This window comes from Salminus brasiliensis, chromosome 3, assembly GCF_030463535.1.
Source record: "Salminus brasiliensis chromosome 3, fSalBra1.hap2, whole genome shotgun sequence".
NCBI classification, from domain to species: Eukaryota; Metazoa; Chordata; class Actinopteri; order Characiformes; family Bryconidae; genus Salminus; species Salminus brasiliensis.
Window position 1 is genome coordinate 39,099,526 of NC_132880.1, and position 25,816 is coordinate 39,125,341.

The window sequence follows — 25,816 nt, forward strand, 5'->3', positions numbered from 1 at the left end:
GTGTGTTTAAGCTGCCAGTGTTGCGTGTCCCCACTTCTCTCCAGAGAGAGGGATCGCATGTACTGCCAACATGAATTACTGAACTGAAACTTCACCATAAAATCTCATCTGCTCCCTGCAGAAATCAAATCCCTTCTTTCTGCATGTCAACCACCCTGCCCTCCACACCCCCACCCCTTCACAGTGAAAAGACTCAAGCTTCAGACTTGAGTTTGTTTGCTCTCCCATCCATATTTTAACACTATATGGGATGGGAATGTCCTGATCAGGATATTTCGCCTCTCTGATCCGATCTCAGACGATTTTGATCTGATCTTTGTGTTTTTATACATAACGCAGCCCCATAGTTTACATAAGATGTACTGCTCATTAATACTGAAGCAAAATGTGCCCTTCTGTGCTGATTTAAAAAGCAAATAAAGGCATGTGGTTTCTGCCACTGGTAAAACAGAGCGATGCAGTGATAGTTTTTATAAAATTTTAGATATTCAGGTCTGTTTTTATGTTGAACTGTGCAATAAATCCACACTGCAGACTGTAAACTCTTTTATTTACCTTCTGAGAACGTATCAAGTCCTTATGGCTGCCGGCTGGGCAATAATGTCAGTTAATGATGCCTTGAGGACCCCAGATGGCTCTTTGAACACTGTGGTTAAAACAAAGACTCAGATATGAGCTGGAATTAACATAGCTGATCGGATCGGGACGTCCCTGCTGTGGGATGATATGGTCTGAATTAAGTAGAAAATACAAATCTGTGAAGTGTGGAGGACCACCACCACTAGCTTACATAGCTTAAAGCTATGCCTCTTTCATACACCATGTGTACCTAGTTTATGATATAACCAGCCATGTGATTTTCAGGATCCTAGGACGTCCTAGGAGAAGGATAAAACCTTCTTGGCTTACAAATTTAATTCAGTTGATCTTTATTTAGAAGGCAGTGTACTTTTTTTCAGGTCATTCTGGAGCATTTCTCTTGACCCATTCAAGTTTGACACAATGCAAAGGACATCTGTTCACTGAAATGAGCTACAATTACATATTTTCTATCACACACAAAGGCTGTGGTATTTTATATGAAACTGAATAGTACCTGTGTGAGCAGTGATAACACTGTGATCTACACTGTAGAGTGATATACCTTCTAACCCTTTTACCTCTTATCTATGCAACATATCTACACTTGAAGCCCAACCACAGATTTTTAAATTTCCTTGTGGACTGGGGTGACCAAGGCATGTCCTGAAACTGACTGAAACTGTGAAACACCGGCTTAAGCTAAAGCGAATCGTGTTCGTGAGTGCATGCTTCAGGCTTGTCAGCTAGATCTCAAGAATCCCTTCCATCAGAAAGTTGCTATGTGGTTGTTACCCACATCCATGGTATTTTCCTTAGCCATGTTGTGTCAACAGTGCATGTGGTGCATAACAACTTTTCCAGGAATAGTGCAACAGTGTAACAGTGCTGGTTTGGTTTCTCGGATCCTGAGAGGAAAAGGATACCCAGCCCAGTGTATAGGGAAATATTTGGAGTGCAGGGAAGTGATTATGATTGTTGGAGGAAGATCCAGTGATGAGGGTGACACACTTTATTGGATATGTATCTGTATTGGCACCAGTACTGACCTTGTTCAGAAGACTGGATAATGGCCAGACCAGACTCATTCAGTCCTTTTGCATCGTCTTTGTGATATCTTGGACCCTGTTTACACCTGATCACTTAATGTGACTCGTGTCTGAATTGTATCCTGTTTAGACTTTAGACACATGTATTTACACTGGGTAGTCAAATGCACGTTGACTTAGTGAGACTGAAATACGATTTCTGTGTGGGATGGAATATGCAAATTTGCTCATGGCGCTTGGTGTTTTGGTTGTACGGGAAGGGGTTATAATGTGGCTCAAATTTGTATACATCAGACCACCTCGTGTAGTGGTCTAAGTTAAGTTTGTATCTAGTTTAAATGTGTTTTGGGTGTGTTTACACTTGCACTTAATCCAGATATAATAATGATATATACTAAATGTTTAATATACAAATCTGCCTGTGCTGGTGCCAATACCAGTACTGATACATAAACCTTTTGTGAATTAAATAAGAAAGTAGTTCTGCTCTGGCATCACTGCAGAGAACCCTTTGGTACCTATTGTTTTATATGACATTTAGTACATTAGCCCATACTATATGTTTGTGCTTTACTGCTGTGAAACACAAATACCCAAACAGAGCACTGGTATTGATTCGGTACTTGCTATTGGCCAATACCCTAAGTGCAGGTTTCAGGGTTTTGTATAAGAGGAGGAAAATGTGAATCGTTGCATGCCTACTCTCCACTGTCTACCACCCCCTTTCGGAATCCGTGGGCTTTATGTGTTTACGGGTTCAAGGATTTGGCCATGAGAGATGTGACTAACAGTGACGGTGGCATACTCCCTGGCCCTGCCACTGCGTCATCAGTGCAAGAAAGCAGACAGCGCAGTCGACTCTGAAAAACAGAAGGGAAATGTTTTCTGTGGCCTATCTCCCCACAGCCTTTAGGAAAGGGATTACGGAGAGGAGATCGCATGGAGCGTGGTTAGCTTGCACACAGCTTGGTTAGCACCCCCTCTCAAAAAACACACACATCTATTCCCCCTCACCCTGCCATCCACCAGTCCGTCTCCCATGGCAGCTTAAGAGCTTTGTCTGTCTGCTGTTTGGGGAGTTTCACGGAGTCGGTGTCCGGGAAAAGGGGGAATCAATAACCACAGGGTTTCGGATCTATCCCTGTGCTTGCCGTTCTCAAATTTAGTCAGACTCAGCCCTTCTTTGGTTACCTACTTTCATTGCATGTGAATTCTAGATGAACCAGCCTGCTTGAGGAGGCATCTTAACAAATATGAAGTGCTTTGAGGGTCAAACGTCTAACGGTAGATCATAGTATTTTGACCAATCAGTTGGGATTTAGTTGTTTTTTTTTTTTTGCCATTGATGAGATTAATTTCTCTTTGTCTTCCTCTGTCAGAATACTCACTATGGACAAAGGTATTGGGACACATGCTCATTCATTGTTTCTTCTGAAATCAAGGGCATAAAAAAAGAGTTTATTCTGCTTTTGTTGGAGTAACTGTCTCTACTGTCCAGGGAAGGCTTTCTTTTAGATTGTGGAGCATTGTTGTGGTGATTTGATTGCATTCAGCCACAAGAGCATTAGTGAGGTCAGGATGTTGGATGATCACCTCCCCAACTGTTTCCAAAAGTGCTGGATGAAACACCATCATTTCAGAGAACACAGTTCCACTGCTCCACAGCTCAATGGTGATCAATGGTGATCAATGGTGGGGGGCTTTATACGCCTCTAGCCCACACCTGGTATTAGGCATGGTGCATGGAGAGTCCTGACTTGATTATTCACTCAGTTCAGGATGTTCGGGGTTCTGCAGCCAGACTGCCCACTCATACTAATAATTAGTTCCTTTTACACCTTTTCTTAGTTAGCCTAGCCTCGCTAGGTTCCTGTTGCATCTTGCATTCAGTTTAAAATACTCATACAGTTTAAAAGCACTGCATGGTTTGACCGCTGTGTGGTCAGAGTGTTCTATTTTAAATGCGTCAGTCTACAGAACTCGTCCTCAAAACTCTTCTGACTTGTCTAGATGTTCTGTAGCATGCTTAGAAAAACTGCTACTTCTTAACATTCAGCACTGTAGTGACATATAGCCACCCCCTGCGTTCTGGGTATTGATTACTTTTATTTTGAATAATAGACCGTTGCTTACAGGAGCCCATGTTTGACGAGTGTTCGTATAAGGGTTGATATATTTATAAAGCTTGGAGATTTGATTCAGCTGGCCGTTCTCAGACATACCTCAGACCTGATTTGCTAGTCTGAGACCATGTCAAAGAAAATTGAGCCTGTATAACACTTAGTTGGTCCAAATATTTGCACAGGCCACACTGATCACTTTAATTTTCACATATTTTTATGTTATGAAAGACGAGGCCTATTCACACCAAGTTCTTTTGGCTGCGATTTTTAATGTAGTGGAACCTTCACGCCAATTCCAGCACATTTTTTTTTTGCCTTCTGTGCTTCATAAGTAGGGCTAGAAACTGCATAGTAGGGTTGGGCAATTATTTGAAAATTAATCTGACATTTAAAACCTCAAATTGATGTAATCTTGCCTATATTGATTATTTTATTATTTCTGTTCATACTTTTCTCACTGTGTGTGTTCATGCACTGTAAAAACATGCTCTCTGTCTGCTTTTCCCTCCTCTACACGAATGCTCATTAGTGAGGAAAGCTAAAGCTGGTGGTTGTTTTAGGGTCACAAAGACAAACTTATAGAAACAGCTACATAAAGTCACTGTAAAGTTCTCACCCTCATTCCCCAGCCCTTCAGCTCTGCTCCGCCATACGTGCTTTTTAACCTCAGCATGTTTACAGTTAACATGTTGCCCGTCATACAAGGTTTTGGGTTCTGCCACAAATAGGATTAGCTGTTCTTCCGTCATCTTAATGGTCATTTGTTTGGTCTGCAACCATGACAATGGAGCTCTGATTGGTCCTTACAGCGCAGAACATAGAGCAGTCTCTAATTAGATTTATGCAGCATTGCAGTCTGTCAGTTTTGGACTTGGCATAAATTAATATATGTTTTTGACTTCAAAATTTAAGGTGTATACTTTTTTTTTGTTGTTCTTCGTTTCTTGGCCTTTAGAATCTGCTAAATCTGTTATCATTGAGCTCATCATTGTCTGTATTCATGGTGTTTAAATAATAATAATAAGTTTTTAATTTTAAATGTTATTTATTTATAATAATAATAATACTTATTATTATTATTATTATTATTATTATTATTATTATTATACATGTGTAGTTGATTCTTACAATGTTGTTTCTAACATTAAGGAACAAAACACTAAGGACATTTAAAAAAAAAGAAAATAATACAAAGTATAAAAGAAGAAGGAGAAGAGATGAGTGGTGTAGTCTTTATGGAGAAGCAAGGTATGTGTTCATAAGCCTGAGTGTAACTTTTTTATTTTATACAAACCAAAGAACTAGGCACAAAACAAGCGAGGTGAATTAAGCACGGCATTCATACTGAGTAGAAACAACAGTAAACACATTAAGATGATGTAGAAGTAGACAAAGGGACTGCTTATGCACAGGCCAAGAACAAAGGAACACCTGTGGCCGATGAGTGGGCGGGGTTACAAAAGAGACACAGGTGGAAACACTAATGGCCAGGAGGGGTTTGCAGCAGAGGCAAGAACGAAATTGTAAACAATGACACACACAGACAAGTAGCACAGAGGGAACGCAAACAAGAACACAGACAGGGCAGAAGTGTTCGGTTAAGGACTAAGTGTTACGGTATGTTCCAGTTCAAGTGGTGAGGAGTGGTGCTGTACAAAAACCACAGTGAACTTAGAAGGAGGGACAGTGAGCAGAGCAAGAAGATCAGTAAGAGGGGTGAAATATGTTCTTTTAGAGAGAGCCAGTGAAGATTATGAAGTATGTGCTGATGAGAAGGTTGCAGAGTTCTGGGAAATCTGGAACCTATGGATAGTAGTGATTAGGGTTAAGAATCTCTAGGCACCTCATATTTTATTGTGAGTACAATACAGAGTACAATGCGATTTTTCCCCACTGTGTGACTCTACTTGGATCTTTCAAAACAAAATATTTAAACTGATCCACAGTAAATTTACTTCCATATTTAATTAATAAAACAACTGAAGGTTTTGCAGTGGGTCTCCGGTAGAAAATGCCTTGACACAATAGGCAATGAGACACTAACAACCACTCATCAGTGATAAATTGTGCAGTTATGGTGACCTAAGATTCTGTGGCAATGGGTGTCCGCACATCACGTTACAGCTATCCCACCCGTTTCCTCAGTGATTCCATGACTTTGGATTTGGTCTCACTGTAGAGCGTGGGGATCACTGTGTCAGTAAAATATCTTTGAGGCGGGTGTAGTTGCTGCCAACCAGATGACCATCAAGCAACTGATGTCAAAGCTTCTACCCAACTCGAACGAGGCGAAGTAAATTGCTGACTAACACAACCTTTAACTGCCAAAGATTTGTGTACAAGCGAGCAATGTCAAAGCTTCCACCCAACTCTGAAAGGGGAAAGCAGATTACAAACTCTATCCCAACTTTTAATGCTATGGATTTGCGTCTGTATTCATTGGGAAGTTTCTTGCTTATCTTGGGTCTCGGTTAAGTGCACGCCACGGACTGCAGTCTGGGCACTGCAGTTATGCGCTTCCGAGTTCTGCCTTTTGCGTTCCGTATACATTACGCTATCAAATAGCATTTAGAACATCGCTTTTTGACATTTGTGTATCTATTCAGAATTGTCCTGGTAGTGACCTTCTTGCTTTGATGGGGAATCACGCCTTCAGTATGTGGGGCATATGCCGTTATTTTCTTTAGCAGAGCTCTTTTGAGCAGAGAAATCGCCAAACTGTGCAGGACACTGATCGTCCAGTCCTGCTCTGCTTGTAAAGAACGAAAACTATCACTACTAGTGACTCGTACAGCAGTGCACAAATGGGGTGCAAATGATGGTTCTGATTAGACTGATCGAAATAATTATATATTCCAATTTTATCTACGAATGCCAATACATCACACACACTTACTTACAATTATCACCAGAAATGTTGAATTTTTAAGGTCCATTTGGCAATTAACTATTTGTTTATAGTTCTGTACTGTATGCGTGCCATTGGGCAGGCTGCATAATTGCTTATGGTGGCATAATTCCTTATTTGAATTTATTCGTATATACTGTGTGTATATTATGTATATTATATATATCATATATACACACACACACACACACACACACACACACACACACACACGCACGCTACTGCAATTTGCTGCCTCGTTTATTCCAGCCTGTGCCCAGGAGGGCCCTGTGTACATCTGCATGTGAAGAAGGTCAGTGCCATCTGAGGGGGCTAATGTTATTCCCAGCCTTGTTTCGTATGCGCTCTGAAGAGCGAGGTGTGTGTGGGGGGGTGGAGTAGAAGCTCGTCGACCGCCGCCGGGCTGGGGGGGTTTGTGGGGTGTGGGGGAAGGAAAAAGGACAGTCTGTGCTTCTCTGGTCAATGGCTGTTTATTTTTTATTCCTGCATTTTACTGTCTCTCAGGCCCTTCCGAGAGCAGAGAACATACAAACTAGCATCTCTGAGTGAGTTCAGAGAAGAGGAAAGTGTGAGAGGAGACATGCAGGCTAATCTGGAAAGAGTGCTTGCTGCGTCCCTGTTGGCGGAGGGGTTGGCCAGGGGTCTTAAATCAGAGTAAACACCAGCTTTTCACAGAGCCCTTCTTCTAGCAACTGGGACGTAAACACGTCTGAGGGAAGTTGTGCTGTTTATCTGCGCAGCTCCACCGAGAATCAGCTTAAACATTACCCCAAAACACCACCCTAGAATGATAGATGCAGCTAATGATGCAACAGCCACCATGGCAACAGGCCCTGGGTGATGTCTGTGGAGATTATTATGGGATGAGTCATGGCAGGCGAGTGACACGACGGCATATTTGAATAGACCGCATCGATGCCTGTTACACTGACCGTTGATGTTGTTGTTGTTTTTACCAGAGGAATCATCCTTTGCATTATGAAAGCGGGATTAAAAATGTAAAGGGGTTTGTACACACATGGTAAAGAAGCGATTCCCACCATTCCAGCCTGCCTGGAGTGCTGAATAATTTACACACAGCTTTGGGGGATTTTGTTTATCAGCCTGCCTTAGCTACTCTCTGAGAGGATTGATTGTTTACTGTACTTGTGTTCTCTGCAACGATCATTAGGCCACATGGAACATAGGTGCAGACGTTGATTTTCAGAGCTTTGTATAAAGGTATGTGCTGGCGTATGCTGCTGTGTCTCTGGACAGTGTGTTTTTGGCCTGTGAACCATCCAGCTTCACTTTCACTGTCTTTTAGTGTCTTGTAGATGCTTTTCAGGGGCTAGGATTAGCTGCCGTTAACCATGGCAGGAAGTTCTGCTTTTCATATGTGGGTTAGCAGTGGTAAGGTCTATATATATACTGTAGACATACACAAGTGTGGTTTTGCCTCTTTAAGTATTGGTAGAGTTTGTACTCTTTTTGTTAATCCTGACCATCGCCACATGCTTTAAGGTTTTGCCTGGTGGTTGAACACCACAGTTTCTGCAGCAGGCCAGTGATGGGCTGACAGTGGGTATCTTCCCGTCTCACTTTTGCTTTACTTTGTGGGAAATTGTTTGACAGATGGTCTGATTTTGAAAAGCAGGCCTTTTAACCCAATTTGCACCCCACTATTGAGTCTTATCAGATTACCTCCCACTATCTACACTATTAAAAATAAAGGTGTGGTGGATCACGTCACTGTGCTACTAAAGCTAGGCCAACAGCTACTGCATCTTTTCGAACTAATGCAACGTCATTGGACAGCTAAACACTTTTGGAGGAGAGCACTAACTGCCAGTTTTGTACATCCTTTAAAAGCCACCCACACTGGCCTGCATTGTTTTTAGTGAGTTGGGGGAGAGGAAGGGGCCCACTTGGTGAGAGCTAGGTTAGAATTGTGCTTTCTGGAACTCATGGCCACAAGGATGTCTGTGGCATCACTAGGAAGTGACCTTTTGTGATTGTGTCTTCTTCTACAGGTTTGAATGAGAGCCACGAAGCAGTGAGAATCTTCAACCCCCAACGCTGCAACCATGCCACCACCGGCGGACATCCTGAAGGTGGCCATTGAGTGGCCAGGGGCCTTCCCCAAACTGATGGAAATAGACCAGGTCAGTGCCTAATGGTGCATAGTAGTGTGGAGCATATGTGCGAAAGTGTGTAACAGAGCGATCGTGCACTCCAACCCACGGCTAGTGCTGCCTTTAGGTGGTTACAATACAGCGGGTCATGTGTTCAGCAGGCTCTGCTCTGGGCGAAGCTGTGAACTGTTGTTGTGCAGTCATGGTTTGCAGCTATTTTGTGTTGTGTAACTACTTCCACAGTCATCTAGTCTATTTCAGACTGCTGTCTGATCTTGACTCACAACATGAACATCCTGATGCTGTATGATGTGCTTGTGGTTGTGGATTAGTTACATTTGCAATTTCCTCGAATTAAGCACCCTTTTAAGGTCTATTAACCTAAAAGGGTGCTTACTTTCTGCTATTGCTATTATTCTAAGTTATATTAAGCACCTCCTCATTTAACTCATCTGTGGCAGTGAACACACACATTCACACTAATGACTATATGGCAGTGAGAACGCACACCTGGAGCAGTGGGCAGCCACCTCAGCATGCTGAACCGAGGTAGGTTAGGGGCCTTGCTCAGTGGCACCTCAGCCATGAATGCCAGTCCTGAGGAATAAATCCCCTTCTTTAAACTTTAGACCAAATAAGTTTTTTTAACCACAGTTGCCCACATTACTATAGGTAGCCTCCATTGAAAGCTCATAGCGCAGTAATGGATTATGGGCGCAACACTCAGGACATCATATGACCATGTGTTTTAGCAGGTTTTGATATTGACTTATTCTTGAGGTAGAATCGAACAGGTCTGCTTTAACTGAGGAGTTTCCGGGTTTGGTGGATTACAGAAAATGGTTGCCTCAGAATTATACTTCTCAGACTTGTAAAAACTGTAAACATGGGAGATTCAGACTGGATTAACATCACAGGCCTCCCCAGGTAAAACCAGCCCAGGTCAAATAGGTGCTCAAGATGCAATTAACTGCTTTATTCACCTTGAATGCTCCTCACTACATCGTCTTGCTATAATTGGTAGCATCTCTGCAGATTATACACATCTGTGTTCTGGTCTGGGGGGCATTCATGTGTCTACTGTATACTTGGAAGCCCAAAAAAAGCTGTGGTTGGCTCTTAATCCCATGTCAGTGTGGGTCCATGTGGCAGCACTAAGCCTGTAGCATATTGCTGAGTGACTCACTGCTAGAATGTGCTAAAGAATCTGCAGAGTCCACCGAGAATAGGCCTGAATAAATCAGAGCTGCTTCTGAAGTGTGTTCTTAGGTGCGCTTTCTCCCTCTTTCCCTCCTGTTTGCTTAAATATCTTGTTGCCTTTGGGCTCCGCACTCTAGCGTGTTCTCGATAGATATCAAAATGAGTTCAACGTGGATGGAGGGAGTTTGGTGGGTTTCACAGCTCTGTTCTGGAAACAAACTGAGGGCTGGGGGCAAAAGGGGGGGTGTGGCGTGTTGTTACAGTGCTGAGTAGGAGAACACTATATGCGTAAAGACTGGATTGACCCACACAACCCCTGCAACAGATCACTTGGACACTGCTGGAGAAAGGATAACCTATCTTTCTAGCTGGGGGGCGTTTGATGACCTAATGCTAACTGCTATCGGCGTGGTCACACATGGGCATAGTTACTACACACACACCAAGCAGAAATCCAACTCTGCGTCAAGGGGGGGTTTGATTAAGAATGAAATGTTTAGATTTGTACAGTTTTTTTTTATTATTATTATTATTATTATTATTATTATTATTATTCTTTTTTTATTTCCCAAAATGTAGTCAATTAGCTATACTGGGGGGGCGCCGCAGAAATCTTTTATTTCCATTTTTGCAGCTTTTGACATAATTTGAATGTGACAGTTGATCTTTACATTGTGTCAAGATTTCATGATGAACTGGGCAATAGAAATGCTCCAGAATCACTTTGGAAAAAGTCAAAAATCTATGAAAAATTTGCATTGATTTTCACTGAAAGTTAAAAACAATAGTTATATTTTTTCATCTCCTGCTAAGCTGTTTTGGAGATGCAAGGTTTTTGTGTGACAGCGGCAATATATTAAACTTAGCTTCTGGATTATTTATGCTGGCCTCAGAGTAGCAGAAAGAAATGTAGATTTTTGTCCTCCATTATTATGTTAATGCAGTGTTTTACCATTTCCATTTTCCATTTCTGTTCTCCACAGAAAAAGCCACTCTCTGCTATCATTAAAGAAGTCTGTGATGGGTAAGGAACAGAATTTACAAGCTTTTAAAATTTCTGCTTTTGCCTGACTGGTTTTACCCAAACCATAACAGTGCACATCACTGCAAATCACTGTGCAATCACTTAAACTGCAACTGCGTTCTTTCCTCAATCTCCACTCTCCAGGTGGCAGCTGCCGAACCATGAAACCTTTGCTCTGCAGAATGCTGACTCCACCAACTTCTACATCACAGAAAAGGTTTGGTGACACATGCACGTTCCCCTGAAGTTGCTGCATTGTTGAAGTGAAGATTCATTCTATAAGGAAAGCCCTATCTAAATAACAATCCCTCTCCACAGAACCGCAACAACATCAAAAACGGCTCTATCCTGCGGCTGACCACCTCTCCTGTGAGTAACGGATTTGTAGGCTCTTTTCGATTCCTCTCTCAGGTGGTGTTTATGAGCGCACCGTCAGCCTGAGAGACCTGTCTTTATCCCTGTTTGCACCACCCGTTCCCGCTCCGCTCCACTAATCCCCCAGATGTGATGGGGTTGCTGATAGGTTAGGCTGCCGAAGCTTCCTAAAGTGTCAGCAGCTGCGAGAGACCCTTGCGTGACGGCTCGAGACGGAAGCTTCGGCCAGCTGCAGCTTTTCTCACCCGGTCGCTTTGCTGGCAGCCGAGCAGCGCAAAGCTTTGAGGATTCTGCGCATGCCAGCCCTTTGTTGGGGTTGGCGCTCCATTATGAAATGTATCTTTGTGCTGAAATGCATGCGCTGTTAGAGGTGCAGATGGAAGGAATGGGATGGACTGCTTGCCTTCCAAGCAGCATTAGGCCGAACTGGTCAGTTTAAAGAGGGATGGGATGCTGTTCGGAAGTGGATTTATGGTGTATAATAATTCTTGTTATTTAATATATATGAATTTTATATATGCATATGAAAATATATATATATATATATATATATATATATATATATATATATATATATTTATTTATATATATATATATATATATATATATATATATATATATATATATATATATATATATTTATATATATATATATATATATATATATTTATATATATATATATATATATATATATATGCATTTTAAGGATGCATTAGTGTTTGAAGTATGTTGGAAATGAAGAGAAGTTGCACTGTAATTAGCCACACTATATGGACAGAAATATCGGGACTTCTGCTCACTTATTGTTTGTTCTGAAATCAATGATATTAAGAGAGTTTTGTTGGGGTAACTGTTGGGGTGATGATCATCCAACATCCTGATCTCTTGTCACTGAAGGCAATCAAGTCCTCACAGCAATGCTTCAAAATCTAGTAAAAAGCTTTCCCTGGACAGAGCTCCAACAAAAGCAGCTTGATTTCTCCACTGTCCAGAGGAAAGCTTTCTCCTAGATTTTGTAGCATTGCTGTGATAGTTAGGGGCATAGATAGGGGCAAAAGCATTATTGAGGTCAGAATGTTGGAAGATCACCACCCCACCTCATACCTAAATCCTCAACTCATCCCAAAAGTATTAAATTGAGCACCATCATTCCAGAGAACACATTTGTATACCCCTCTAGCCCACACCTGGCATTAGGCATTGTGCTAGCAGGTTTATGTTCATCTGCTCGGGAAAGCCCAATTCTAGTGACTGTTTACATGCATTTGCACATCTGTGTTAGCAGTGGGTGCAACTTAAAGTAGCTGAATGCATTCATTAAAAGGATTGTCCACAAACATTTGGACATTTAATGTATTTCCTGTCATTTATGCCAAATTATCTGCTTCTAGACATATACAGTACAATACATCAGATCAGGAGATCAGGTTTACTGTAACTGCACTTGTAAAAATAAAAGTGCTTTAAATGGTTCTCTGAGGGATGCCATAGGGGAACTATGTGAGTGTGAAGAACCCTTTACGGTTCTTTAGATCCTGGACTACCTCATTAGAATAAATTTCTATGTTTGTTTGGAACCAAATCGTTTTTTTCTATTAATTTTTTATTATTGATAAGATGGCTCACATCCTTTTGGATGATAGTATATAAATAATGTCCCTCGAATAAAAATGAAAATGATAATACGATATTTGAACTAAATGGCTCTTCTCGGGAGCGTAAAAGCCATTAGCCATTAGTCATTCGTCCTGGTAATGACCCCTCTTTATGTGTGTGTGAATGTGTGTGTGACCCATGTGTGCCTGCCCTTCCTGGCTGTGCTCGCAGGCCCAGATGGCAATGCAGCTGCACGAGCGCGTCCAGTCCACCAGTCTGGATGTGAAGCTGGACGCTCTGAAGGAACTGGCCAACTCCTCCAGAGACATCACCTTTGCCCAAGAGTTCATTAACCTGGACGGCATCGCCTTGCTCACCCAGATGGTGGAGAGTGGCACGGAGTAAGTGAAGTTCCCTCTTTCTCGCTTTTCTCCTGAAGTCATGCTCTTCTTGACACCCCCTCCCATTCTCAGGTGTGCCCACGCAGCTGGACTCGAGCTGTAGAGGTGCGCTGCCTTGCACTGTTACCTTTTGAACCACAGTCTAGTCTGTATAAGCGGTGTCTTTCCTTGAAATAAGTCATCCCTGCTGAGTCACCCTTTAACAGCGGCCGCAGCCTACCTGATCTGTTACTCACATAGAATCTTAACCGCGTGGAAAAGGGTTTCAAGGCCAGCGGTTAGTTTACATCGCAAACACTCAGGATAAAAAAAAAAAAAAAAAAAACACTCACCAAGAAGATGCTTCACTATTCCACTCCTCTTTGTCTTCCGTGTGTGTGTGTGTGTGTGTGTGTGTGTATATGTGCATGTGTCTGTATGTGCGGGAAGCAGCACGGCTTGGCCGAGGGGGTTGTCCCAGTTGAAGGTTAAAGCGTGGCTAGACTATCTGCTGAGGTGGAGCTTTTGCAGTGCTTGTTCTGACGGCAGCCCCATGGGGAGCCTGTACTCCGCCAACAGACTGCAACACTGCCTCAGAGAGAAAGGGAGGGGACAGAAAGGGTGGAGATGGAGGGAGAGAGATGACGAGATGTAGAGAGTAGGGCCCGACTGATACAGTTTTCTGGCATTGATACAATGCTGATTTGAACAAGCTACTAATTCAGCCATTATAATGTGATGTGTATGATTCAAAACTTTAAATAAACTTCTGAGTCATTCTACTAAAGGGGTGCAGTTTCCATGTTGCAATATTTTGTTCATCAAGAGCAAACACACACAAAAACAGCACATGAGATGTTCATCCAACAAAAAACAAATTTTCACAATTCTTAATCTTAATTCTTAATTCTTTAATTCAGGTGTGAGAGCCATTTCATCCTAAAATGGCATAATTTCTATATGATCTAGGTCCTAAACAAGCACACATGCCAATCATGTTGAAATGTTATTGTCTTTGCATTTATATAATTAAATTATCCATAAATAATATTTGTAAAATATTTTCTCTGTTTTGTATGACTGGATCGTTGGGTTAAGCTGGATGGATCCTCACTGACACAAGAAAGCAACAATTAAACAAAAATAAAAGAACGTCAGAACCCTATTGGTTCCTGTTATACAAAGCAACAATACTTAATTTATATACCATACAGGTTAGTGTGAGGGGGAGGTTAGTCAAACTGTATATATGTGTGATGTATTACACTAAGACAAAAAAAAAATACACTAAACAATGATATTGTATTTCCTCATTGTTTTATTAAAGCAATAAACCACATTCAGACCATTCTTTACAGTAATTTTACACAGTTAGGGGAGAGATGCTTTACGCCATGTGTAATCACACCCCTTACCTGTGGTAAAATCTTTTTTTTTTTTTTTTTTTTTTTTTTTGAAGTAAAAGAAACTGAAATCAGAAACGTAAGTTAAATGTGTAAAAATGATTAAATATGGTCTTCTGATCTTATGCAACATTTAAAGAGGCTTATCCATGCCAGATTAGCGAGATTTCCACCCATGCCAGTAAATTTGTCGAACTTTATTATGAGACCGTTTCATCAGCCAAATGATGCATCAGTCGCGCCCTACTAGAAGAGGAAATGGTGAGTGTGGACTGAACAAGGGACGAGGAACAAATGTGGGGTGGGAATGAGAAAACAAAGGATGAGATTCAGCAAAAAAAGAGATGAGCGTTTGCGTGGAGAAAGAGAGAGAGAGAGAAGCCGAAAGAGAAAGCAGGGACATATCTCTGCTTTATACACTCTGGCTTCCCCACCCACTGAGGGCAGCTTTGAATGGTAATGAATGGCCAAGGGTCCCCACTATCTGTCCTCCAGGCAGGTCAGCCTCAGGACAACGTAGAACCACTCAGCGTGGCCTCCGGGGGGTTCTAGCCTAATTATTCCACCCCCAGTCAAGCAGTAAAGAGTAGGGAAAAATATGGGCTTTTTTACTTGGGGCTTGCAGGCAAATCAGATAGATGGTAGATTTGTTCTAGTTTGATGCTGCAGCAGAGATGGAGGAGATGTTTATCTAATGCACTTTATTTATACCTCATCCTTCAGGGTGTTAAGTACACTCTCAGGAGAAAAGTACCTAACTGTCACTGGGCTGATGACCTCAAGAGTACATCTTCAGTAGCTTTTATTAGGGAAGAGAACTGTATTGTTTTTCAGTTTATCAGGTTATACTGCCGGCATACATACACCATATATTTCAGTGTACAGTACTGTGCAGACTGCGGTCAACTAAGCATGTTCTTTAAAACCATTAATCTCCTCTGTAAGAGTGAGGAAAGTAGTGGTGATCTGGTGAACTGGTTTGAAGAATGAAAAAGCTTGGAGAAACCAGATCTTGGTCCCTCAGTCAACGAGTAGGTTTGCTCAATTCCAACTACAGCGCCCCTGATTTAACATCATTAAGCACTGATTTAGGGGTTGGATAATAACTATAAATAATACTAGACTCCTATGACGAGTGCTTTGGGGATGTTTTAAAGACCACTGTAATGTAAAATCACTACTTTTGGCGTTAATGCCATTTATATGTATTATAATAGTAGTGTGTTTTGGTTAGGAAATAAACAATTACTGCCCAGATTCAGATATTTTAAAATTGTTATTAATTTTCACATTTACTTAAAACCCTTGCACAGTACTGTATAATAATTCAATTAATTATATTAATTATGTAATATAATGCCATATTATTGCTGTCACGCAAAAAGTGTGTATCTAATTGTTTCTCACTGTTGACATGGTTTGAATCTGGCAGTTGTTCTTTGATGTGACTGGACATGAATGTAAGGATGAATGGAGCAAAATAAATTCTCCAAAATGAAAATAATTTTTACATTGACTTCCATTGACATTTAAGAGGTTGTTTTCCTACTCCTTTAAAGTTACTATTTTGAAGGTTTTTGTGTGACAGTGATAATATTGATGATATTGGATGACTACAGTTTTCCATTATAGCATCTGCTAGGAGGAAGCATGCTTTCATAGTCAGAATCTGTACTAGTGGAGAGCTGAGAGCTGTAGTCCAGTGTAGTTTGGTACTTTTCCTGCTCTAACACACCACCTAAATCTGGCAATGAGCTGGCTATTACAATCAGGAGTGTCTTAGAAGAAAATGGCCAAAGAATAAAGAACTCCAGCACTCAGTCATTGTAAACAGAACACAGGAATAGCTTAATATTTGCTTAAGTTGGGATTTACAGTTTAGTGCTGGAAAGTAATACAGAGGTATATCTTAACTCTGAAACGATTATGGTGTGTATTGGACCTTTGTAGAACTTTTTTTTTTTCACCCACCTCTATTTTAACAATACAGTAATAGTACAGACAGAACGTGATCACTTTCATAATTACACATATCGCTCGCATTCGGTGAGCAGATTCTCGTCCGGCGCTGCAGGAGTCCACTCTCTTTCTGTCCATGTACGGAGCTGGAGGAGTGTGTAGCTGGCAAAGAGGCTGTTTGTCTTACTTCAGTGTTTTAACATCATTATTTTGACATCATCCTCCGTCCCCCACATTGGCTCCCAGTGGAAATGTTTCCACATCACTGTGAATTGGTGTAGTGGCCTTGCTATTGGTTTCTATGGGCACGCCATACATAAAGCAGCTCTGTGTCAACAGCTCCTGACCTCAAAGAGCTTGTGTGTGGGTTTCTATGCAGTCCTTTCATACTGAAAGGCACCAAGGCATGCGCTCTCTCTCTCTCACTCACACACACACACACACACACACACACACACACACACACACACACACACACACACACACCCACACACACACATACATACCAAGTCTCAAATTCTTGCCACAGATTCCTGCGCAGCGCTGACCATACTGTAATTATTAAGGAGGCTAAAGCATGACAGCACTCCTGAGGGCACCGAAACCAATGCTTCAGGCTCGGCCTGATGACATCAAGAGTCATGAATGTGGGCGAAAGCCAGCGTTAGCAGTAGAAGGTCTCCCTCTAGTGGCTGTTTCTGCTCATTAAACTACACACCATATGCACCGCATAACCAGACAGTTGAAAATACAGTGCAAGGCAGTGGGCCAACAATTAAGCTGCCACAAGAACAATGTGCTTGAGCTTGGAAGAACAGCGCGTCACACTCGATCAATCACATTTATGGAGCGTACAGTATATCCTGCTGACAGTACAGCGAGACATGATGGAAACAAAAGCCATTCATTCCTTTATGATTTGTAATTTATAATTACAAACATGTGCTTGCATTTGATGCATGTAGTCGCTGTCAAGCAAAAACCACGTATCCCTGAAATGTATAGGAAAAGCCCCTTTTAACCCCTTTACATCCTAGATGTATTACTCATTTATTCGTAATCATGCAGAAAATTTTGAGTTATTTGAAAACCGTTTAGTTTAGCATACACTATATGCCCTCTAAATGACCCCTGCTAATGCGTTCAGCTACTTTAAATTTCACCCATTGCTGATACAGATGTGCAACTGCACTCTAACAGCTTGTCTAGCCCCTGTAGAGAAGTAGTGGCAATAGAATAGGACTCTCTGGAGCAGATACATATACTATTGAGTCGGGGATGAGGTGGGTTGGTGACCATCTGACACCCTGACCTTACTAATGTGCTTGTGCCTGAATGCAATCAAATTCTCACAGTAACTCCAACAAAAGCAGCTTGATTTCTCAACTGTCTAGGGAAGGCTTGAGAAATCAGTTGAGAAATCAAGCTGCTTTTGTTGGAGTTACTGTCTCTGCTGTCCAGGGAAGGCTTTCTACTAGATTTTGGAGCATTGCTGTGAGGATTTGATTGCATTCAGGGACAAGAATAGGGCTCCACAGAGCCCTATTCTAGTGACTGTTTGTGTGCATTTGTGCACATCTGTGTCAGCAGTGGTAATGCTGAATGCATTTTTTTTTTTTTTTATACCCTTGATTTCAGAAGAAACACAGAATAAACAGGTGTCCCAATATTTATGTCTGTGTAATGTGTCTTGTGGAGTCCCACAAAGTTCTGTTTTAGGGTCTATGAAACCGATGTTAATTATGACAGTTATGTAGTTGTGGTGAAGTGTGGGCTTAAATACAGGGTCTAATAGGTTAACCCTCAGTGGATGTCAGTGTAAAAAGAGATTCTTTTTAGAGCATTTCTATTTGTCCTTTCTTCAACAAATTGTCTTCATTCAAGAAACAATTGCCTGATTCAGATATGAGGTTTTTGTGTGACAGCGATCATATTGTATTCATTGTTAAGTAGTTGTTTTTTATTTTAGTATTAATGGAAGTAAAACTGATGGCCTGCGTTTATATAATGCAGAAATTGTGCAGATGTGTACATAGCCTAGTTGCACAACTTAAAGTTAGCACTTCCCAATAGATTATGCAGCTAGATGTTCAAATACGCACAAAGTCTGCATTGTTTAAAGATGCAATGCGCATGCTGGTGAGATTGTGGTGGGCGATGCTCTGCTTTGCATGCTTCTGTCTATCATTTGTAAGCTCATTTTGTTTGTATGGTACGTATGAAGTTCTGTCACCTCATGTCACATATTATAGATGTCAAAAGTGTTCATGAAATCCTGTTTTTCTTTTTTTGCCTTTTTTTTTTTTTTTTTTTTTGGATAATGTTGTTTGTTGTCACACACCCACTCCATCAAGGGTGCTGTCAGTAGTCCTGTCCTATGATTAGTCTCTATGTGCTGGCTCTGATTGACTGTATCTGAAGGAGACCAGCAGATCAGACCATTGTCTCTGTTCATTTTGCTGTCTCCCTGACGTCAAAGTTTTTAAATCTTTGCAGACGGTATCAGAAACTACAGAAGATGATGAAGCCCTGGTAAGCCCCTCCCCCCCTCGAGCTGGATAACCCCACTGTCTCTTAGCCTCTAATCCTCCTGACCATAGTCTGCATGATCTGGCTCTGGTCCGCACCATCAAACTGATGGGGAATAACATGGCAGCCCCTGCAGCCGCTACTAGTTTTTTATGGTTTTGACTAAATTATTTTACTCTTTTTTTTTTTTTCCATGTAACCCAATCAGCACTGTTTATTTCTTTTGCATGTGGTGTTGGGCAACTTGGGCTTTTAAGGTGTAGATGGATACTAACCAACCTACTCACCTGGGAAATGTAGCAGTAGGTTTTTAACTCCACTGCTTAGTTGTTACACAACCTTAGGTGTTCATGTCCTTTAAATGACAGCCCACAACACTGACTTTCTCTAGTTTAGCTCATCGTTAATATCTATGCCAAATATGCAATAGGGTAACTCTGCTGCAAACTTGTTTTAAGGAGGGAACTGTATGATGTAATTCCCTATGCCTAAAATAGCACACTGCTTAAAGGCACTCCAGAAAATGAACACACCAAACCCTGGTTACACCTGAACTAGTTACATTTCTTTCATATGCCATCCATCCTGTTTACCCAGCTCCAAACATTAAATCAAGGGAGTGGTTAGATAGCGACCTCACAGCCCACCATCATTCATACATTCTTTAACCATTTCAACCCTAAAGACCTGTATGTGGGCACAGTCTTTTAATGACCAGTTACATATTAGTTTCATAGTACATTATGAATAATTGATATTTGTTGATAAATAAGTACTTATTGAATAATTAGCAGAATAAATAGTAGATATTGAATTATTAGTATATACTGGATAAAAAGTACTGAATCATTACTACTTTAACACTTAACAGATATTAAATTACTGCTTACTAAATTATTTGTAGATACAGGATAATTGATAGGTACTGAATAATGACTGCTTATTGAAGAATTAGTAAATACTAAATTGTTGCATTTTGAATTATTAGTAGGCACTGAATAATAAGTCAGTTCTGAATTCCTAGTAGATACCAAATCCATACTATTTATGAAATAATTAGTAGATACAGAATAACTAGTATGTACACAGTAGTAGGTGTAAAATGAATAAGGCGGGGGATTAAAGAGTTAACTGCCCACTAGCAGTCTAAGAAAAGGTACTGCTCAATTCCAGGTGCAAATGCTTACTTACTACAATGACTGCTGTACTGAAACTAATATCTCACTGGGGCACGATGCTGTATTAACCCTCGCTGCCCTCTGGGCCTAACTCTCAACAAATCTGTCAACCTTCAACCAATTCTGTAGACCACTTTGAGACACTATTAGTTCAATTAGAGGTAATTTGCAGTGTCCTTGTATTGCTACATTTTTATGTTTTTAATGTTTTGTGTTGATTTTGTTCCTTTGGAAAGTTTATTTATTTACATTTATTTGTTTGGTTATTTATTTATTTTATACTTTTCATATAAAATTCACAAGCAATTGTTTTGAGGTTTCAGCTCAGTTTTTTTTTCATTTAAAACCCACCTTTTATTTATTTATTTATTTATTTTATATATTTTTTTAAAGAATTCCCACTTTGGTAAATGGGATGCTATTCATTAATGATGTACACATTAGGTTATAGTTGTGAAAATGTTAAAAAGACAACAGTTTCACACTGATGACTGAGTTCATTCAGAGTATAACTGAGCTTTACCTCACACAACCTATGATGTAGCAGTTCCCCATCAGTCAGACGCAGGATTTTTATGCACGAGTTTGCTGTTGAGTTTTGCTGCTGCCGAGCTGCTGCCGAGCTGCTGAGCTGCTGCCGAGCGCCTGCTAACGCTCTGGCGCCCCTGTTGTTGTGTAAGCTGGAGGCTTTAGTGCCAGGCTGCCTAAGTACTCTCTTCTACTCCAGCTCTCTTCTTCGCTGTGGCTTTCTTCTTGCTGTGCCGTTGGCTGAAACCCCTGCAAATGCCCCCTTCCCCCAGTGAGACTGAGGCTTGGCTGTGCTCCAGGGCAGCTCTGTAGGTAGACATGAGGCTAGTGGCTGTTGTCTTGTTTCTTGCAGCTTTGGGGAAATGCTCTCCTTCACACTGACGGCCTTTGTGGAGTTGATGGACCACGGCATCGTCTCGTGGGACACGTTCTCTGTGGCCTTCATCAAGAAGGTCTGTTCATGAAACTTTACAGTATGGTGTACTTGGTTTTTAAAAAGCTTGCTCTCTAATGTATGGATTATGTTTTGGGATTGATGATCACTGAAATCAAGTTTTTCATTTGTCATTGATGATGTAGGTACTTGTATGAATGTGAATTTTAATATAAGGATAAAGATTCTAATATGATTCCAGTATGACCATATTGCTTCATAGACTTCAGATCATTGGTTGAAAAAAAAGCTAGATAAATACATTACATAAATACATACTTCAGGCTTTTATCACTGTGACATTGAGTTTCTGTTACAGTCTTCATTACTGTGCCTTTACAACTGCTAGTCTAAACGAGTCATTCTAGGAAAAGGGTACCTTTTCCACATTGACATTTTCATGTCGGGTGGTAAATCTCTTTTTCTAAAATTCTTCATGTGGTTAAGGTCCTGATCCCACACACATTTATTTGAATTAATAGTGTAAACAATAAGAAATGTGTGACTAAGTGGTTGGGAAGACCTTGACGCACCCTTTTTTACATGAAAAACTAACAAATAAACAACGTAGAAGAATGTCAGAATCCACTTTGAGGATGTCATTTAAAGCAACAGTACATTTATGTATAGACAAAGCAAGTTAGTGTGACGGGGTGTTATTTTTTTTTAATATAACTTATAATAAAGATATGATTAAAAAACAAATGTTTCTTTGGTGATATAATTTTAGATGTAAATGCCATGTTTACCAATACAGACTTTAGTCAGTACAGAGGTAGTATGGTACTCTTAAAAAAAAATAAATAAATAAATAAAGAAAATCAAACAAACAAACAAACCCAAAAAACGTATATTGTCATGTATCATGTTTACAAAAACACCTGATTTTAATAGATTGAAGCTTTGGAAAAACGCTGGCTCATTTTAAAAATTCATAACATCCAACATTGATGCAAGTGGCACCCGTTGTAGAACTGCTCAAATGTAAAAGATGTCTCTTCTTATTGGCTGCCCCGACTGATTTACTCTAATACTAATACTTATATATTCGTCAGAACTACTGTAGGTCAGTGTATGTAAATGTACTTTTTTGTGAGAAAGGATCCAAAACAGGCTCTTTTTGCAGCTTAGTTTCTTCATCAAACTTCATCAGGCTTATTCTTTTTCATGCATCTGATTTCATGCATACAGTTAATAATATTTCAGTATATTAATCTTCACTGTATAGGTTATTATTTAATAACCTGTGTCATTAGTGTAATTAGAGACCTCTTTTGTCACTGTGCTGCAGATTGCCAGTTTTGTGTGCAAGTCCTCCATGGACTCTGCAGTGCTTCAAAGGTCGCTGGCCATCCTGGAGTCTATGGTGCTCAACAGTCAGGACCTGTACCAGAAGGTGGCGCAAGAGATCACTATCGGGCAGCTCATGCCTCATCTCCAAGGGTACGGAGGACCGCTATCCCACTGGGGGAGCTGCTTTTGAACTTCTTGGCTCTGCATGCAGAGATATATATCATCATTTACAATAACAAAGGAATTGACAAAGACTGAGCGTTGTTCTCTGTCCCTGTGCCTCTGGGTATTGTTTTTTTTCTTTCTCTGTGTTCAGAACGGATCAGGACATTCAGACTTACACCATTGCTGTGATTAATGCTCTCTTCCTCAAAGCCCCTGAAGAAAAAAGACAGGTACACACATACATTTCTCATAATGTCGTCTCTTGCTGGTAAATTGATGCATTACAGGGAGAAAGAATGAGGAATGAAACTCCTGAGCAAAAATGACTATTCAACATTGTGAGATTGCATTGGTTTTAACCCAGATGCCCCACAAGACTCTCTTTTATGCTTTATAAATCACTACTGATGGCAAGGTTCTGTCGGCATGTGTAGTACAAATAAGAGTGTGTGTTTGTGTGTAATGCCTGTGCAGTGTATTGATGGTTAATCACCTTTGTAGTACTGATATAGCAGAAGGCTGAATTACGTTAATAATCCTCTAACCATTGTGTGCAGCAGATTGTGTAGCGTGCTGTGAGCATCCAGATCAATTCCACAGCTTTCTGCTAGTGTTTCAAAGGAATTTCTGCATTCCCATTATCCATGATGCTGGGTTTTAGCCTAACCACGTCAATGATTCATCAATGTGCTTATAATATATTGCAAGTAATACTATGCTTGTAATATGTGGCATTGTAATAACTTATGCATTGCAAAGCACAGTGACCCCATAACAACCACATAGAACAAACAATCTAGTAGCCACAACAGCAAATACCTATCAACACCATAGCAACCATTTAGCAGCACTACAGCAACTACCTGGCATACAGTTATAGTTGTGGCTTCATTATTTTGGTTGCGCATTGCAAAAACGCACAAACACCAAAGCAACCACTTAGCAAACATCATAGCATCCACCTAGCAACCACTTAGCAATACCATAACAACCACCTGCGATACCATAGCAATTACTCAGAATCATTGCAGCTAGTAAAGTCTAGTAAAGACTTAAAAGTGGGAAGTGCTAAAGCTGCGCAACCATCTTGTGTTTTCTTTCATTTTCGAAGTGTGTGTGTGTGTGTGTGTGTGTGTGTGTGTGTGTGTGTGTGTGTGTGTGTGTGTGTGTGTGCGTGTGTGCATGTCTGTGTGTGCATTTGTGTGTATCCACCCTACTAGAGCACTGTGGAAGATGCTTGCTTGCTTGTTTGCCCAGTGCTGAGTTTAGCAGACGTGTGACTCTGCCTATTTTCTGTGCTGACGTCGCCCTCCGTCCCCCCGTCCCCTTGTGGCTGACCAGTCATGCAGATGCTGGACATGGCAGGGCTGCTGGTCAGCAAAGTTCCCTCCCACAGGTCTAGATTAGCAAGTATCCACACACGCACATGTCCTTTAAAAGGACTAAACATTTAAAAAACATTGAAAAACAGCATACTGTATAAATTGTATTAAATACTGTATACAATAACCTTGTCATATGAAGAAATGGCTCCTTATGGTTGAATGAAAAAAAAAAAAAAAAAAAAGAGTTGGAGATTATATTTGTGGAAGTTTTTTCTCATCTTGGTCTCAGGCAGAGCAGAGCTGGAACAGCACCACTATTACCGCTGTTCAGTGATTGTACAGTTTGTATTGTACTTGACTTATTAGCCGCATATTGTGTTAAACAAGGAACCTCCTAAAGTTTAAGTATAGGTTTCTTTTAAAAACCTATTTGAGGCATATACGTTCTTCTAGGAACCCACAAAGGTGCTAAAGTGGAACCCAGTAATGTCGTTGAAGGTTTCTGCGAGAGTTTTTTGATGATGAAGAGTTGCTCCAGTAACACTATTATGTGAGTGAAGGATCTTTTGACGCACCTAATAAGTGTCTTAATGGATATTCAAGGCACCTTTTCGTTTTTATGGTGTACCTTATATAAAGATGATCAGCCAAGAGACAAAGTATTCAAAGCTTGAACAGCACCAATTGACAATCTCCAAAGTGGAGATTCTTGAAAACTCAATGTTTTTTTCCAGTGTTGTCATGTGAAGTTTGAGCCTTATGAAAACACTTCACAGTGGATGCATGTTTCTGCCTGAATTTTTAAATACCCCCTTACTTCCTTTATAGTGAACTAGATAAGTCATAAAACCGCACAGTCTACACACGGGTAGCACTAGATTTTAGATTTTGACCTACGAATAAATGTAAAAATACTGTTCTGTTAGAAATATTCTATTTATTATCCATATTAAAAACATAACTTCAGAGTAGTGGCTCATTTGAAATTAAACCTCTGTGCGTTCTTCCTTCTTCGTGGTGTTTTGATTGCTCTCTTTATGTGGTGCTGTCGCCCCAGGTATGCCCCAGGCATGCACAGATATATTTTCAAAAACGGTGGGAGGGAAACCTTCATTTTTGAAAAATCTCCAGATACGCATGGAGAGGGCCTGTGTTTTTAGGTTAAGGAGAAAACTGTGTACAATTTCTGTTTCATCAAACTCCTTCAGCCCTTCTCCACCCTGCTCCTGGGTTATTTATTATCCTGTTAAGTTTACACCAGTGTTACCCTCACTCTGGAAATCTATGGTTGATTTTAAAGGTTCATAAAGCCGAGTTTCACCGAACTCCTGGGTGTTAATAATAACATTGTTATTGTACTTGTATAAAAACTGTAGAGTGTTCTATGAAGCTGAAAACTCATGGTGACCCAGACTTCTTCTTTAAGGCAGCTTTAAATTACTGATCAGACCTTTTTATTTTTTTATTTTTTTTGAGTATACGGAGTGCTCTTCAGTTCTGTAGCAGGCTTATGAGGAAGCACCGAAATCTGATGAAACTGCAGCTGGCCATTAAAACCAGGGTGAATTTGCTCTGCACTTGTTTCGCTGACTCACTGCTCTCTCCTTTTCTGCATTACTAACAAAATGCCTTTGCCTCTCCTCCCTCTGACTCT

General features: G+C 40.6%; 1 protein-coding gene across 6 annotated transcripts in view; it reads left to right on the plus strand.

Moving 5' to 3' along the window:
* The window catches only part of elmo1 (engulfment and cell motility 1 (ced-12 homolog, C. elegans)), a 103,418-nt gene that overhangs the window by 25,068 nt on the left and 52,534 nt on the right, over positions 1-25,816 (plus strand). For 4 of the 6 annotated variants that reach the window (XM_072676083.1, XM_072676087.1, XM_072676085.1 and 1 more), the window contains exons 2-10: positions 8,672-8,803; positions 10,957-10,997; positions 11,142-11,214; positions 11,316-11,366; positions 13,201-13,370; positions 19,208-19,243; positions 21,299-21,398; positions 22,671-22,822; positions 22,989-23,067. In XM_072676083.1, coding sequence (XP_072532184.1) covers positions 8,726-8,803; positions 10,957-10,997; positions 11,142-11,214; positions 11,316-11,366; positions 13,201-13,370; positions 19,208-19,243; positions 21,299-21,398; positions 22,671-22,822; positions 22,989-23,067 — 780 coding nt within the window. In that variant the 5' untranslated portion in view covers positions 8,672-8,725. The remainder of the gene's footprint in view (positions 1-8,671; positions 8,804-10,956; positions 10,998-11,141; positions 11,215-11,315; positions 11,367-13,200; positions 13,371-19,207; positions 19,244-21,298; positions 21,399-22,670; positions 22,823-22,988; positions 23,068-25,816) is intronic. The other 2 variants (XM_072676086.1, XM_072676088.1) reach the window with 1 other exon arrangement.